General features: G+C 43.1%; 1 protein-coding gene across 10 annotated transcripts in view; it reads right to left on the minus strand.

Annotated features, from left to right (window-relative positions):
• Positions 1-1,841: 1,841 nt before the first annotated feature.
• ralgapa2 (Ral GTPase activating protein catalytic subunit alpha 2) overlaps positions 1,842-16,142 on the minus strand; it is a 104,417-nt gene continuing 90,116 nt past the window's right edge. For 5 of the 10 annotated variants that reach the window (XM_053844366.1, XM_053844364.1, XM_053844359.1 and 2 more), the window contains 2 exons: positions 10,851-10,972; positions 1,842-4,358 (listed from right to left, as the gene is read on the minus strand). In XM_053844366.1, coding sequence (XP_053700341.1) covers positions 4,201-4,358; positions 10,851-10,972 — 280 coding nt within the window. In that variant the 3' untranslated portion in view covers positions 1,842-4,200. Of the gene's footprint in view, positions 9,329-10,850; positions 10,973-16,142 lie in introns of all 10 variants that reach the window. The other 5 variants (XM_053844362.1, XM_053844361.1, XR_008412619.1 and 2 more) reach the window with 5 other exon arrangements.

Genomic DNA, 16,142 nt, shown 5'->3' on the forward strand with positions numbered 1-16,142 from the left:
CGACTTCCTCATCAGGTCTACGGACCTCCACAGGGACCCGAGCAGTAAATCGACGCTCCGCTGGATCAGTGCTCTCAAAAGAGAAGCACTTAGGGTGTCGTCATAAATTCCCAAGTTAATACCACGTCAGGAAGTGACAGCAGGACAAAGAGGTGACGGATCAGAGCTCACCTCTGCAGCAGTAAAACATCTGTCTGCTTCAAGAGACACTTCCAGAGGATTTACTGGCCAAGCTGCTGTCAGATCTGACCTCAGGTACCCCAGAGACATGGACACTACAGCGATGATCACTTGGTTTAATCCACTGGTCCCCGACACAAACAAGGAAAGATGAGTTGAAGCATCAGAATAAAACATTTTCTTTGACCTAGCACACTGAAAAATGAGCTGAGCCAGAAGGTAACTTTTTTTTTACTAAACTGAATTTCAAATTCCATGTGCTGCAGAGCTCAGTGTTTAACTGAGCCGCTGTAGCCTCATCCTCACCAAGTCGATTTTCCCTCTAAGGATTCTTGAACTCAGGATCCTTTATATACAACCTGCCCTAAAATCTCATGTCTGGTATAAGCGCCTCCCTGCAGTAAGTCCATAATGCACTGCAACAGTGATGAAACAGTTGGAAAAAAACCCCTCAAAACATATAAAAAAAAAATCTCAAAAAACTCATTTTAATTATATTAATATTGAAAATGTATTAAGAAATGGCCTAGTAGGGACAATAATTAAAAACAATCAAATTTTGAAATATTTACACTGTTTCCAACAACAAGAAGAACATTAGTTGTTGAAAAAAAAGAAGCGCTCTTTTCCAATGTAATTCAAATTAACTGAGCTGAGAATGAATGCTGAGATTAAAAATGAAAACAACAAACTGAAATGATACATTTATCATTTGTTTGGAAAAAAATGCATTAATTCGGAGTTAAAAAATAATGTTTATAAATGAAAATCCCATTTGTAAGAAAAAATCTAAATAAGAGAAATATGGTTGAATACGATTATTTCAATGAATGAATGAATGACAATGAAAAACATTTCGAGATTAATGAAGGTCATGCATCACAATATCACAATGACTAGCATTTGAGGTGCTACAAATGAGTATTGAAGACAATGTTGGGCAAACTACAGGGGTCAGACAAAATCATGGAAACACCTTCAAGCTAAAAAAGCTTGAAGGTGTTTCCAAGAATTTGTCCAACCCCTGTACATGCTCGCCCTCGAATGATCCACATCAAATGACTCCTTGAGTTTGACTGTAGATCAACTTTCTTCCAGTAACACTTCATCCTCGTATCTATCGAGAAGACAAAGTTTTGGGAGCGCACCAAAGGTGGGCAAGTTACAACACTGCAGAGTGGACGACTCCAGCAGTTAACATTAGCAATCAGAGCTGCTAACTTTCCCAGGTCCCAGGAGTAAAAGCCACTTCTTTGCCTCCATCCCCGTGGAAGCAGAGCACGAAACTCAGGTCAGACAGACATGTAAGGTGTCAAAACCAATAAGAGCCGGTGCACAAAGACGGAGAGAAAGGAGCAGAGAGGGGCCGGGACAGCCAGTCTCTCTGTTGTGAAACCTCCTCGCTGTCAACCCGCCACCAGAACCGAAAATGAGGCAACATCAGTCTTCTTTTCTCACCCTCCATCACACACCGATTTGGGCTCCTATTACAGTCAAGTGCTGTTCTAGCTTTTTTATGTGAGTCGGGGTGTCGCCGCCGTCGCACCTGCACCTCCTGGGGAGTCGCATTATCCATCGACCTCCTCAGCAGCAGGAGAGGCAGATGGGAGGGGGGTCAGGTTACTCCAGTGGCGGGGGCCGGGGTCACGGAGACACAAAAGTTCAATTTGAAAGTGATTTAATGAAATGTTGAAATTTTCACTGTTTTGAATCATTAAAAACAGCTCTTGATATGTCAACGATGAGATCTTCAAGCTCCGATACAAAGATTATATTACATGAATTCATATATTTATCTTCCAAAAATTTGACACAACTGTACAAGGATTTCTAAAACCAGAAGAGAAAGGACTAACACCAGCTGATTCACAATCACCACAGTCTATCATCTACAGTCTGAAAGTGGTTCCTTCAAGTGTCTATAAGAAAGCGGGTGCGGACGAGGCGGAGCCCCTCGACCGGACTTCAGGAATACACATTCTTCAAAGAAAAGAAGGGAAAGTAAGGCATCATAGTGCAACAGATGGGGACAGAGTTGCAGCTTGGGTGGAGCCCTCTGAGAGGTCGAGGGAGGGGGTTTGGACACCTGGTTGCCATGACAACAGAAGCACACAGGTTGGCGGTTGCTAGGAAATGGTGCTCCAGCACCAACCCGCCGTCCTCTTGTGGCCTCAGACGGCGGCACAGAGGGAGGATGATGGGAATTAAGACCCAAATGTGATTCTAAATCCATCTGCTGTGGAAAACAACAAGACCCTGACCTTTGGCTGCGTCCACGCTGCCGTAATTCCATCAAGGTTCCGAGGATATGCAGGGTACATGACTGCATGTTACGGTGCCGGAATTTAAATATAGTCGGAAGAGTTTGGCTTGATTTGATGGAAATATATTTAGATGAAGCTGTGTAAAGAATTGCATGTATTTCCAAGGGAAATCCTTTATTTGCTTGGTATCAAGATGAAGCCTATTCCCCCATTCGCTAAAGTTTGAATTAACAGAATTTTATTGAATGAAATTATAGTGTGCATATTAAAAAAACACATCAACATAAAAAGTTATTGTGGAGAAGAAAAAATAAAAGATTAAAATCCGATTCCTGAATGAAAGTGCGGTGGTGTGGACGCAGCCTCTTGCAATTGGCAGTGAGCAAGCATCAGAACAAATGATAAAAAAAAAAAAACTGAGGGATCACAGTGGAGAACAGCTCCCTCAGTAGCACACACCCGTGTACACACAGACACACACACACCAGTGCATGGAGGTTCACCTGAGGCTCCGGTGGCGTTTCTTTTAAACAGAACAGCCAGAATAATCAAATAATTCTCTCTATGTACATCAAAGAAATCCAATTTAAAGCAATTTACATCCCAGAACAACATTGGTGTTAATCGATGACAGCGAGTGCAAACCAAAATAAAGAGGGAATGTTGGAATGTCTGGGAAGACTAATCGAAGAGGAAAGAGACAGCAGGAACTGATCGGATTACCGGACGCGCGGCCCAGTTAACCACATCAGCAGACAATTACAGACCGAGTCTTTTCTCATCCTGGCAGAGTTGCATACATCAAGTCCAGACACAATCCATCGGAATTCATTTAAAAAGAGGAAATTAGAGAGCCATAAAAAACGACAGGAAAACAAATATCAAACTATTCAAAACTTCCCAGGAAGGGTGAAATGACTCAGCAGTTCAGTCCCTCAAAACAAAAGTGGGGGGCGTGGAGGCTTGACTTTTTATGTTCCAGGGAAAAAGAACTGTCATTCAAACAGCCACGTCCACACGACAAACGCAATGTTGTGACGTTCAGCTTGTCCAGTTTTCATTCAGTCAGAGGCTAACTTTTTCCTGCTAAAACAGAATCGAGCTTGTAATAACACAATATAGGAATAAATAGAAAGGTTCTGGGTCCAGTGAGTGAACAGACGGCTACATGAGCATCTAGCTTCAGTGTCAAGACTAAAATGAGTTAAAAAGAGCTTTTTGGAATAAATATATTGACATTAACAGGTTGATAGGTGAAAAAGACAATTTCATTGGGAAAGTATGGTTATGAAGAGAAGCTTTACCGTTGAGACTGCAGTGTAGCAACGGACTTAGTTAAAACTGATAATCAGAGGGTAACAGATTTAGAGTTTTAAAAAAAAAAAAAAAGCAAGATGCTTTTTTAAATGTTATCAGATGTACCAAACAAATATTGCTACTCTTCCACATTTTAACGAAAACTAGCAGGAGAAAACTAAAGTTGGAATGTACTTTGTAACACAGTAAATTATTGATCACAGTCGTAGTAAGTAAAGTTCGCAGCTTCGCAGTTTTTTGAAGGGGAAAATGTGAAAACCTTTTTATCTATAGTAATTATTACAACGACAAAAGAGTGGAATTGAATTTGCCATCCTGCAACTAAACATCAGTCGTGTGGACGCAGCCTCAGTAGCATCGATGTCAACGCAAGATCACTGCGTGAATTAAAAATGGCATGACACAATGCAGTCGTGGCGGGCGAGTTCTTCAGAAGGGCTCAGGTGGAGGATTTGCTAATGGCGCTGGCAGAGCGGCGCAGTTTCCCAGAAACTCGGTTCTTAGCGGCACGGGGCATGGTGGGAGAGACTGGGTCGGCCAGGTCGGACGACGTGGCCACGGAGCAGGCGTCTGTGTTGGTGCTGCCGGTGAAGGAACCTGTGTGAGACAGAGAGCATGAGTCCAGGAGCAAGTGTCTCCAGCTTGACATGCAGTGGGCTGCGATCACCAACAATCACAGAACTGACTGCAAAGGAAAACAAGTGTTAAAGATTCCAAGTCATTAAAAGAGGGTAGTGACATGCTTCATTTCCACATGCAGCAGAGAAGCTTGAAAAAGCCCAGTCCGGTTTGAACCGGATAAATATTTGATAAAACAGGAGCCAACTCTCTCTGGGTGGAGGAAGAACAGAATTCAGGACTCAGTGTGACGGCAGGAGGCTTTGAATGAAATAAAATTACACATTATGCGCTTGTTGTGAACATGTGGAGCTTTCCTATTGTCCAACATTGTCTTTTTTTCCCCGCCTATGATTATGAGATGGCAAATAAGCCAGGAGGTGGGAGAGAAGCGCTGGTGTATTGTGACTGTCCTTGAAGTGCCCCGGACCCCAGAACCCCCCTGAACTCAGTTTAAACAACTTTTTTTTTCCGGCTTTGTGAAGGCGGCATCTGGCTGCCTATTTTCTTTCCATCCCTTTTATTTTCTGCCATTTTTTTTTCGGAGGCATCTCAAGTTGCAGCGGCTAAAAGGGACGGCAGATGGCTGGAGTAACAGACACTCGGCAGCACAGTGGACACCGGCAGCATCCCGGGCCCCTGCATACTGGGAGACTGGTCCAGGCCGTGTGTATTGTGCGCAGCTACAGGGAGGCAAGGGCGCAGACCATCTTAAATCTGCATATGAATATAGAAAATGGGAGGGGTTTGGCTGGGAGAGGTGGGCCAGCCTTTACATTCCAGTATTCTACTCACTTTGTTTTATAACCGCAACTAAAACTGTGTTTGTGACAAACACAGAGGAGAAAGGCGGCCGTCATTAAAGATAATTTACACGGACAATAGCGGCGGTGCAGTTCGCCTCCCACTCCGCAGACTTCTCTGCTCAACGCTGGTCCGTACATGCTGCACTCAACACTCATCACTCCCACTGTGGACCTTAATGACTTTTTATAAATCTGCCACACTGGACTCTCTGGCACATGGACTCCACTGACTCCTCCAACCAATACATAGGCTGGTCATGTAAAGGCATGCCAAAGTCAGGACCAACAATCAGATAACTGTAAATAAGACGTGTATTTTCACCTTCATTGCACATTAGCAATAACATTATGACCATCAGACTAATCCTTGATGCAGCGGTCACCTCCTGTCGTTGATTTTTCTACCAGAGGGTTGAAGTAATAGGTGTCAAAGTATGGACTCTCACGTCCACAGGACCATTCCAGGACATGGCACAGACTTGGATATATGCAAGTCTGCAGACTTAATGGATATATGCATATTGATGCAAGGTAAAGCCAAAGGATGTGAAGGGTCCAGTTCAGTGGCCAAGCATCCAGTTTTTAACAAACCACCAGTATATAGTTTATACAACACACTACTGACTAAATCGTCAGGGGTCATTCTTCGGCCAGAGACACCGACCAGGTCATCCACTTCAGTCGAGAGTCACAGACAAAGCCATCACAAACCTTCAGTGACCAGAAACCTTCACCCTCCATTACCCGGTGGTCAAGTTCTGACAACCACTCAAGCTCTAGAATTAACTTCTCTAGCAGAGCTGCTAATCTGTTGGATCAAAGTCCTCAATCCTGTTAGCCTCAGCCACCATGACTGATGCTCTGGCTATGGCGACCACGTTCCCCAGCTTGTAGCACAGACCAGGATCACCCAACAAGAACTGCAGTACTGGAAGGAGTAACTTCATCATTAGCAGTGGTATATATCGGTAGAAGTACTTGCAGTGATGTTGCTGCACTAGTACAGTTGTAGTTTTAGATGTAGTTGCTAATGAAGTAGTTTTTTTTGTTGTACTTCCGTGGAAGTAGTTGCAGTAGTATTTACTGCTATTTTGGTAGCGGTACTAGTAGGATTTTAAGCATAGTAGTTGCACTGACAGCTATTGCTGTAGTAATGTAAGTAGCTTACGTATTTTTTGGGTATTTTTAGAAAGAGGTAATAGACTAATTCTAGCATACAGCACCTGTGTAGAGTTAAATTACATAACTCATACTGAAACACAGCTCTTCGTGGGTCACAATATGAACAGGGTTGAAGTTTAAACGAGTCACCTATGATGAAGGTTTTTAAGTTTTTTAAAAACATCAGGTTCAAGACTCAACTGAAATGATCAACTATTATTGTGGTATTGAATATTAAAATGTGATTCATCATGATTCATAAACCACTCATTAATTACATTGTTGTCTTGGAGTGCCACTCCATCAACAGCTCTTGTGGACCGACCTTTGGCTTATAGTATCACGACAGTTCACAATTTAATTTCACTTTCCATCAGAGAAAAATGTTGAGAAATGAAGTTGGAAATAATGACAGTTAGGTCAGTCACAGGCAGTGAGAACTCGGAGCAACCCGAGCTTCTGTAGGGCAAAGACAAGAAGACCCCATGGACAGCAGCTTCAAATAACTGTGGCTCTGGGACAAATATCAAAGATGCTATCACAATTATAATCCAATAACATCTGCTTTACAAATAGATAGTTGCAACTTGCCGCTGAAGTAAGGATGGAACGAAAGAAAGAAAGAAAACAAAGGGTTCCTCAATGGCGGGGCCATCTTATTGGTCCCCACTGTAGCAGTTCAAACAAGGCTTCAGATGACAAAGACGTCTTCCAGTGCGGCAGGTGTTAGTCTCAGAGTCTGCCCCGGGCAAACAGGCACACTCCTACAGGAGGAAGTGAGGAGGTGGAGGGATGGAAGGAGAGGGGGAAAAAAAATCAGGATGAAAATAAAAGTGTTGGCTGAGGAAGGAGATAAAGCCGCTCCGCATGCACAAGCGAGGGCAGGAGTGTAGCTGTATTGTTCATGCTGCTACTTGGTCAGGTGCTAATTGTCCCCTTCGTGCATCACTCTCAATTATCAGCCGACCCCAAACAGTAGGACCCCCGCCTCAGAATAAATAGCCTGGTTTTCATCCCTTTGTCACAGCGCTCGGTAAATAAAGCTGGGTTAGTATTGAAAGTAGAGGAAGGGAGAGGGGCGGCGATGTGTGGGTGAGTCAAGGGAAGGTAGGCCGCAAGCTTCCGGTCTGACTCGGGGCTTACCTTCGTCACACACAGTTTGAGGGATTTTTTTAGTCTAAAAAGGAGAGAACACAGTAGAGTACACACATAAGACAGCGATTAAAACACAGCAGACCCGACACACTGCCGAGGGATCGGGTCAGGCAGCGTGTGTGGTTTCAAGTTAGTCAGCACCGGAAGACAATCACAGCGACTCTGAATCTCGAGGTCCGGTGACACCTGGTGATTAAAACCCATTAGTGCGCACAGTCAAATGTGACGCTGTTTAGTTTCAAAGCAAGAAAACAAGGTTAACTCAGGAACAAGTCATCAATCTATGAAGGCGAGCTCAGATCACACCAGAGGGCCGGCTCCAGATTCAGTCACGATCAGGCCAAACTGACCAAGGCAAGTGTTGGAAGTAGGTGTTGGTGTTCTTCCTGTTGGTTCAGTTCAGACAAATATAAATATTTAGTATTAGTATTAGAAGTGTGAGATATAAAATTGTATGAAGTTGTCATTGGATGTAGTATAAGTTACCATCTACAAACTAGTACTTTGTGATAGCACTTATTTAATTGTATCAGTTGTCAATAGTGTGTAAGAATTGAAATTGTAGGAGTAGCAATATATCTAGTTGTCCACGTATTATTAGCAAAAGTAGATTTGAAAGTTGAAGTAGTAGTTGAAGACGATAACTAGTTGCAGTTGCCATAGTAATATCTACAGTTTGCACATTAGTAAAAGCAGCTATTCCAGTCACACAGATGCACTAGTCTTTCTTACATCTTTAGTAAATTAGTAAAGTTCTACTGGTGACTGAAATATTGCAGGAGTTTTCCTTGGTTCATCAGTCGGTCTTGCAATGATTTTTTATGGTACTACTTCCTGTTAGAAATGTTTGTGATGCTTTGGTAGAATCTATAGTTTTAGAGCAGCATCTATGGTTTATTATTGGTTGTGCTTGCGTATCATAGAAGGTTAAACAGAAGTATAAGTAGTTATAATTGTGTTAGCAATTTTTGTTGTCTAAGTGTACACTGTGTAAGTTAAGTGTGAATTTCTACAAGCAAATGAGATTCATGCCACCAAGATATGAGCCTCATCACATCAGATGATGAAGTTGCAGCCTGTGTTCACCATTACTCCCAGTGGCCTCTCTGGAGTTCTCAGATTTGTGTGTACAAAATCAGATTCCTGAATTAGCTCAGGTAGTAGGAGTACTAGTTGTAACCGGAGTATGAGCCACGAGTCATTTGTAGACGGAGAAGTAGCTGTACCTACACCTTGAGCAGTTCCTTCATTATTTGAAATGACTAGAACAAAATATTTCAGTTCACTGTGACTCTGTCTGAACAGAGTCACAGTTCAGACATATTTTTCACTTAGTTGTTTTTTTGGGTGGTTCAACAATGTACCATCTGAGCTCAGAGGCACAGATGTGGAACAATGCAGGTTTGAGGAGCAACTCAAACCAGCTTTATTGTTTAACATCCAGAGGTGTTAAGATGAAAACAGCAACAAATACACAAACAGGGAAACTCAGACGAGCTCATGCGGGGAGTCACAGCGCTGGTCAGTGTGAGGCAATAAAGGCTGTGAAGGTTAATGACAAACCCAAAAGACAATGAGTGGTGGAGTGATGGCTCAGAGTGGGACAATGTGGCATCAATCAAACACATCAGTTAACATGCAGGTTCTGCAAATGAAGCTAAAACAAGCAGCTGGTGCAGCTGGTGGGGTCGTTGTGACCTAAATGGATGAACAGATGTCAATGCTCGGTGGCTTCATGCCTAAAGTGGAGAAAGCAAGCAGTCTTACAGTCCATTTTGGCCCAGGGGTACTCCAGGTCCCAGACCATCCCCGGCCAACGCCTGCACGCTGTCATGGAGCATGGATGACATGTTAGTGGCAGGAATGGAAGCCAGGGCAGGATGGAGGGTGAAGAGCACATGCGGTCAAACACACAGACACAGCAAAGCAAAACATTCCACAAGACTGAGCAAACCATAGCGAATAAAATAAAAACGTGTGATCTTCTGTCTTCAACCAGAATAGCAACAACAGTGTTCGAAATGCTATAGTTTACATTTAGTGCAAAACCTGCACAATATGATTCACTAATATTCATTTAAAAAAATGCTGTTTGCACACTTGTCAAGCGAGGTGATGTTACAGGCATTTAAACAGTGAATTACTCAGATACTCACTACAAAATAATAAGTGATGCGATTGGCATGAGAAGTCTGGCCACAATATTTAGAAATTGAATTTTTGGTTGGACATGTTCAGAATTGTAGAAGAAGCAGAATATGACTCTATATATTACTCTTGATGTTATACGAATCAGTGACCATGGAATAAACAAAATTATTCATGAAAAAGAAAGAGTAATTCTAACTTTAAGGAAATCTGTCGAAATTTTACTAATCATAGCAGTCTCATTCTCAGACAAAAAAATGAATGACTAAAATACCCATTAAAAACAGTCTATTCTGCAGCTTTTGTCCTGTTAAAATCACAGTATTTGCTATCTGTTGCTGAAACCGAGAAAGAGAGCTGAACTAACACCTGCCTGTCTCACAGTCTGATGCAGTTGAAAAATTCAGACATTCCATTTTCACATGCCAACATTAAAACTCTAAACAGGCTTTAAGACACCTTTTAAACACAACAGAGGTGACAGATGTGAAAATGGCACGACGTGTCTGGAGTGTACAGTAGTTTCCCTGTCAAAACACTGTGTGTGTCGGGACTCAGCCGAGTGGAAAAGTGCAGTCACGTATTGATTTCCGTGCGGCTGCAGATCGATCACAGCTGATACAAGTCGGAAGAACAAGATAAGGCACGTTTTCCATTCTATTCATCATGGACTGATAAGAATGGTGTGCTGACATCTGCGAGCTGCTGTTTGTTGATTGAATCTCTTAAGTGCTGAATGAGCTCATGAAAACACACACGCACATAGACACATATGGAGCAACCGCCATTTAACAAGGTTGCTTTTATTCATGGGAAAAATGCAACAATGCAATTTGAAACAAGAGTAGCAGAAGAGTGTGTTTGAAGTCAGTTGTATGCAACGATGTGGGTCTGCTGTTGTAACACCCGGCGTGGGAGTGGGAGGAAGAGGACGAATATGATGAAAGAGTGAAAGCAGAAAGGGGTCAAACAAGTGCATGTAGTGAAGAGGAAAATAGGTGCGTTTCCACTCAGAGAGACAAAAAATGTGTTTTCAGTGGATACCCATGACCTTTCCTGCATTTGTTCAACACAGGGGCCCACATGACATAAAGCAAGTGACTGTAGAAATCTAAAGGGAACGCATCTGCTGATATTGAGAGAGCAAAAGGAAGTGCAAAAGAAGACTGTGGAATGTGGTGAAGCGAGGAGAGCATCTTACCTGTTCCGCTTATCGGGTAGCTGGGAGACGGGGAGAAGACCTGCGAGGCAAAGTCCTCGAAAGTCATGACCTCTTTGTGGTGCTGGACGATAGCTTCCAAATACAGAGCTCTCTCCTCATAGCTGGGTGGGTAACGTTAAGAGAAAACTCTTTTGGATCATGGGTCACATATCATCATAGTCTACATCATCAACCGCTGATCAAGCTATGATTCATGGATTTAAAACTTGCCCTTTAGGGAGGAAATAGTTGTGAATGTGTGATACCTAACCCCATAAAATAGTGGAGAAAAAAACCAGAACAAACAAACCCCTCAGTCTCAATTGATTTTGTTGTTCTTTCACCATATTTTACTTAGAACACAAGGGTTTTTAAAAACTTGTAAAATGCGAACACATTCACAGCTTTCTCTTCTGTTCGGTATCCTGGACACTGAAAGGCTCTGTAAAGCAGCCCCACTGACCCGCCTACCTCAGTACTCAGCATCTCGCCTTGTTCAGATTTTCCCCATGAGAGATATTTGCTTGTATTGCTCGGCAGTGTTGTGTTGTATTTTTGCATGTAAAGTTGTGAATTTGTCACAAGCAACATGATTTCCATCTTCCAAGGCACAGAAACTGAGCATCAGGAATCCCCAAACTTCCCAAGATGCTAATGAGATGTAGAGCATTGTAAAGGGTTATTATTATTATAGGCAGGATTTTAAATTGATCGAGGATTTCTTCTATTCCAGGACATTGTGGAACATAATCTCCACTGATAGAACCCCAAAACACCATACTGGCTTCCATTAAGCCTGTTATGGTGTCAACACAGACTGATGTCCACACCATATCTACAGCAGATAAGGCTTCTATCCAAACTCTAACACACTGAAATTGAATAGTCTGAAGTCCAACAATCCATGTGCAGCAGAGCTCATCAGGCAGGAACAAATAAAAACAACTTTTCATCGAACTGTGAGGATGAGCAACATCTTTATCGAGCGGCGACAGCACCATCAGCGACCCAACAAGGAGCAAATAAGGGAACAATCATCTGAGCCGTATCACCCCAAATGAGGAAGTGGTGTCTGAAATAATCATAAAAGAGAAGGAATACATCATGTGAAGCTGCTCTCTTCCGGCTAATAGAACCCCTGCTGCAGGCAGCATGTCTGGGACCACCCTCCCTGATGCACTCCCTGCCACTTCTCCATGCCATCAGGGAGAAAATTGGAGCCATTTGAAATTCAGAGTGACAAGCAGAGACGGGAGCCTGGGCAGTCAGCGTGTAGGATGGATGGCTGAATATAAAATGGGAAGAGCACAAATAAATAGAAATAAACCATGCAAGCTGTCTGGCGGGCGAGCGTGGAAACCAGTCTGAGGGCTATCATCATATCATCATGGGAGACATGTCATGCTAAGACTGTTGTGGAATGAAGGTAACGCATGCAGAAGGAAGCGATGTGATGACCATGACTTGGGTGTTTCTCACGCTTGTCTACTCGTGGTCATGCTGGTCTGGCATTGCCAGACAAATTAGTCAACGAACCCTCTCAAACATATAAACAAATCTAGTCAATCCACTCCCCCCCACATCTCACTATGAGTGCCAAGGTGGAGTGGGACCGGCCTGCCCCTGATGCCAGGAGGAGGCAGGTTGAGCTGAGATAGGCTGGACTGGGCTGAGAGGCTTCAGTCTGGGTTAGATAGATAGGACGAGACAGTGACTGGGCATGGGGCCGGTGGTGGGCACATGCCGCCACAGCGGGGGCCAAGGCGACCATGACCAATGGCTTTGAGGAGACCGTGGCAAAGATGTGTTGACGGGCACCTGAGCCGGGACACTACAGAGAGTCTGGTGGCCAATCTGCTCTGAGGGACACACCAACCGGACTGCTGGTGGGAGACAAAAGGGGAGGCAGTTGAGGTAGTAAATCTGAATATAGATAACTCATGTAGTTCCAGCCAGCCAGAACTTGTCAGAAAAAAAAAGATTTCAAAGTAGCCAGCTGTCGCGCTCCTGACCACCACTCAACTGTCTTGCCCCCTCTCTTTCTCCCTCATGTTCTGGTGAGATCAGTCCATCCGTCGGTCCCACACCTCAGTCTGTTGGATACATTTTCTGTCTGAACAACTCCAACTTGGTCGGTTCGTGGATTTGCTGGACTCAATGCTTTTCATCACCTGACTTCTGGCCAGACGCGCACTAGGATTGAAGTGGCTCATCTCGTCTTTTTGCTTTCATGCCTGTCCTCAAACTGTCCAAGCAATCCAGGTGTTCTAAAACTGTACTATAGAGATAAAGATGCATAACATGGATGAAAAATATTTTCTGAACTAAATATATTGAGTACATAACATATTCCTAGAGAAGACGTCTCTAGCTGGATCTGCCAAAAATCCATTAGTGAAATCTAGCCACTTGAAGTTGAGAGGGAAGACGGAAAAATGGGAGCGGAAGTGGAAGCTTTTACAGAAAAAAAAAGAAAAAGAAAGAAAAATGCAAGAATTGTTCAAGATGACTTGCGTCAACTAAAAGCTCTTTCCCACTCAAACACCTATTTGGTTTCACATGCAACATCATGGTGTTCTGTCACTGACAGGAAGCCTACTGAACAAAGAGTGGACGTCCCAGAATCTGCCGCCATGGCAACTTGGGTCAGTGCTCTGTGTGGTGGGGCAGAACTGCAGTTTTATGGTCCACAAAGGGACTGTTTGGGAAAGAATGAAATGTAACCAGATAGCTGATAAGTGGACAACAAATAGGTCTCATCAAAAAACAAATGGGGAGAAAGAGAGAAAATTAGAGGGAAGGGAATAAATGAGGGACAAGAAAGGAAAGGGGGAAGACTCAGAGAAGCTGAGCACAGCATGGGTCAACAGAGCCATATGGCTGTCCATTATCAGAGATGCAGATGACTGCAGGCCTGTTATTGAGATTCTTAGAGCAAATATTGACTCCAGCTGGAGCAGACGCTCCTCTCTGACACACGCCTCTCCTCTACTTCCTTCCACTGCCCTCCATCCAAGTTAAATAAATGCAACATAGTGGGTGAGAGAGGAAAAAAATTAAAACAAAGCGAGGCAGAGGAGAATCACGAAGAGACGAGAGGATATAAATAACAAGCAGTGAGGATGAAAGACGGTGGGAGGGAGACTAATAAAAGGTATTTTGGAGACGGGTGAAAGCGAGAGCAGTAATCAGCTCACTTAAGTAAATGTATGATGTTATCTGGGAGTAAAAATTGCAGCACAGAAATCAGAGCTGATGCACGCTGATGGGTAATCTAGCTTTTTCTCTGGCGCGCTCTCGTCTTTCTTCTGGTCTCTAATTACTAAGCCAGAGGCACAGCTTGTTCCTCGGCTGTGACGCTGCTGCTACAACCAGTAACTTAATCAAGAGACACGTCCAGAGCACTGATGCTAAGATGGACACCCTCTCTGGTGACCAGTTCTTAGGAGGAAAGAATCGTTGGTGACTGCTCAGAAGCAGCGTCTCTTTGTTGGTGTCAAAGTTGGAACACAAGGTGCTTCGAGAGGGCAACCAGATACAAGACAACTGGATAAATGAAGAAATAACTTTCACTTCAATTCATGCAGCCTTACAGTTGTTAAGATGCCGATCCACATCTCCATTTAACTGGAATTTTTTCTGTATTCTGGATCCAAACTGCTGTATCTATAAAGGCGCCTTTTCTTCCACATTGTTCAGCATCTGATGTCTGTTTATTACATCATTGATCACATCTCTACAAAACCAAAGCGACAGATATCAGTGCCATGATTTTAACTCCACAGGCCTGGTGAATTAAATTGCAACTCATTTTTGATGAAAACTGAAGTCCATCATTCCCTCTCTTTCCTTCCCCATTTATTGGGAGACATTCACATGTGGTTAAGGATAAAATCCTTAAAAAAAAATAAAAAGAAAAGAACATGCAGGCAGGTTTTCATTTCCACAGATGGACTGCAATCTAAGTCACCCGTGACATAACTGTCATTTACAGCTGAACTGGGTGGGTGAGCAAGAGAAGCCTGTGTGTGGAGGAGCAGTGTGTTCGACCACTTTGGGAATTTCCAAGTGGTTGCATTCCTATTAGGGAGAAAAATAGGGGATGTAATATCTATAGACCGTGACAACTAAAGGGAGAAAACATCTTCCAAATGTGTGTGAATTTAAAAAAAAAAAAAAAAAAAGAAGAATGTTCTGTTTTGTTGAGGAGAGAGCTGCCAGGAGACAGGGAAAGAAAAACTGAAATAACAACTATGGTTAGCATTAAATGAAGTATAAGTTCATCTTCTGCGATGCTCTGCTGGCTCAAAAATCAGTTAAAAGATGTATATTATTCCAGTTTTGGAGAGTAGACGACAGTTAGTGCAAACTTCACCTTAACAAACTCATCTTTGCATAACAAAACATTTACAACAATTCTATTGAGATTTTATCCAAACTCACATACCAATTTCGACCATGTTGGGGGCATAAGAAGCTGATCTAAATCTAATTTACCTTCAAAAAATGATCTTTTTTTCTGACAGGAAATTGTCAAAAAAAATCAAAAGTCGAAACATAATGACAGAAACTTTTCCTAAACGAATAGAAAAGTATTCTGAGACAACTTCAGAGTGGGTTACAGTCTATCACAGTGCACTTATCAAGAAACAACCACTCACGCCCACACCTACGGACAATCCAGTCATCATTTAACCTCAATGTATTTCGACTGTGGGAGTAAACCGGAGTCCCTGGAGGACTCCCACACAAGTTTGAAAAAAATGAATGAGATGCAGCTTTGCGTCATGACGTTGCATCAAGCTACCACCTTTTAGCTGTAGCTAAAGAGAGGTATGAGGATATTAACTTTTGTGCCACGAGTCAAAACTAGCTTGAAATGAAAAAAAAATTACACATTTTGGTTCTCCTACCAGGACTAGACAAAGTTCACCTCAGATTTTACCAGCATAGTCAAATAAAATCCCGAGCAGAGCTGTCATGTACCCAAAACACAAACAACCTGAGTGCATGTTGTTGAATGAATCTGTGCATGTTGGTCAACATATGTGCACATGCACATGTAACTCTTGGCTGCCTGCACGTATGTATACATAAGCATGGGTGCCGTGCAGATGGTGGGGGGAGCAGCTCTCGGGGAGTGGTGGGGGTCAAGCATCTTAGTGGATCAAAGCCAAGGTCAGGGCAGCTGCAGTGGCCCATGTTCAAGGTGAACCAAGGCCTCAGATGGCTCTTCATTAGCAGGCTGCTCATCTCTGCTGGACCCCGGACACTCTCCACCATCACCCCCTC

This window comes from Synchiropus splendidus, chromosome 16, assembly GCF_027744825.2.
Source record: "Synchiropus splendidus isolate RoL2022-P1 chromosome 16, RoL_Sspl_1.0, whole genome shotgun sequence".
Taxonomy (NCBI): Eukaryota; Metazoa; Chordata; class Actinopteri; order Syngnathiformes; family Callionymidae; genus Synchiropus; species Synchiropus splendidus.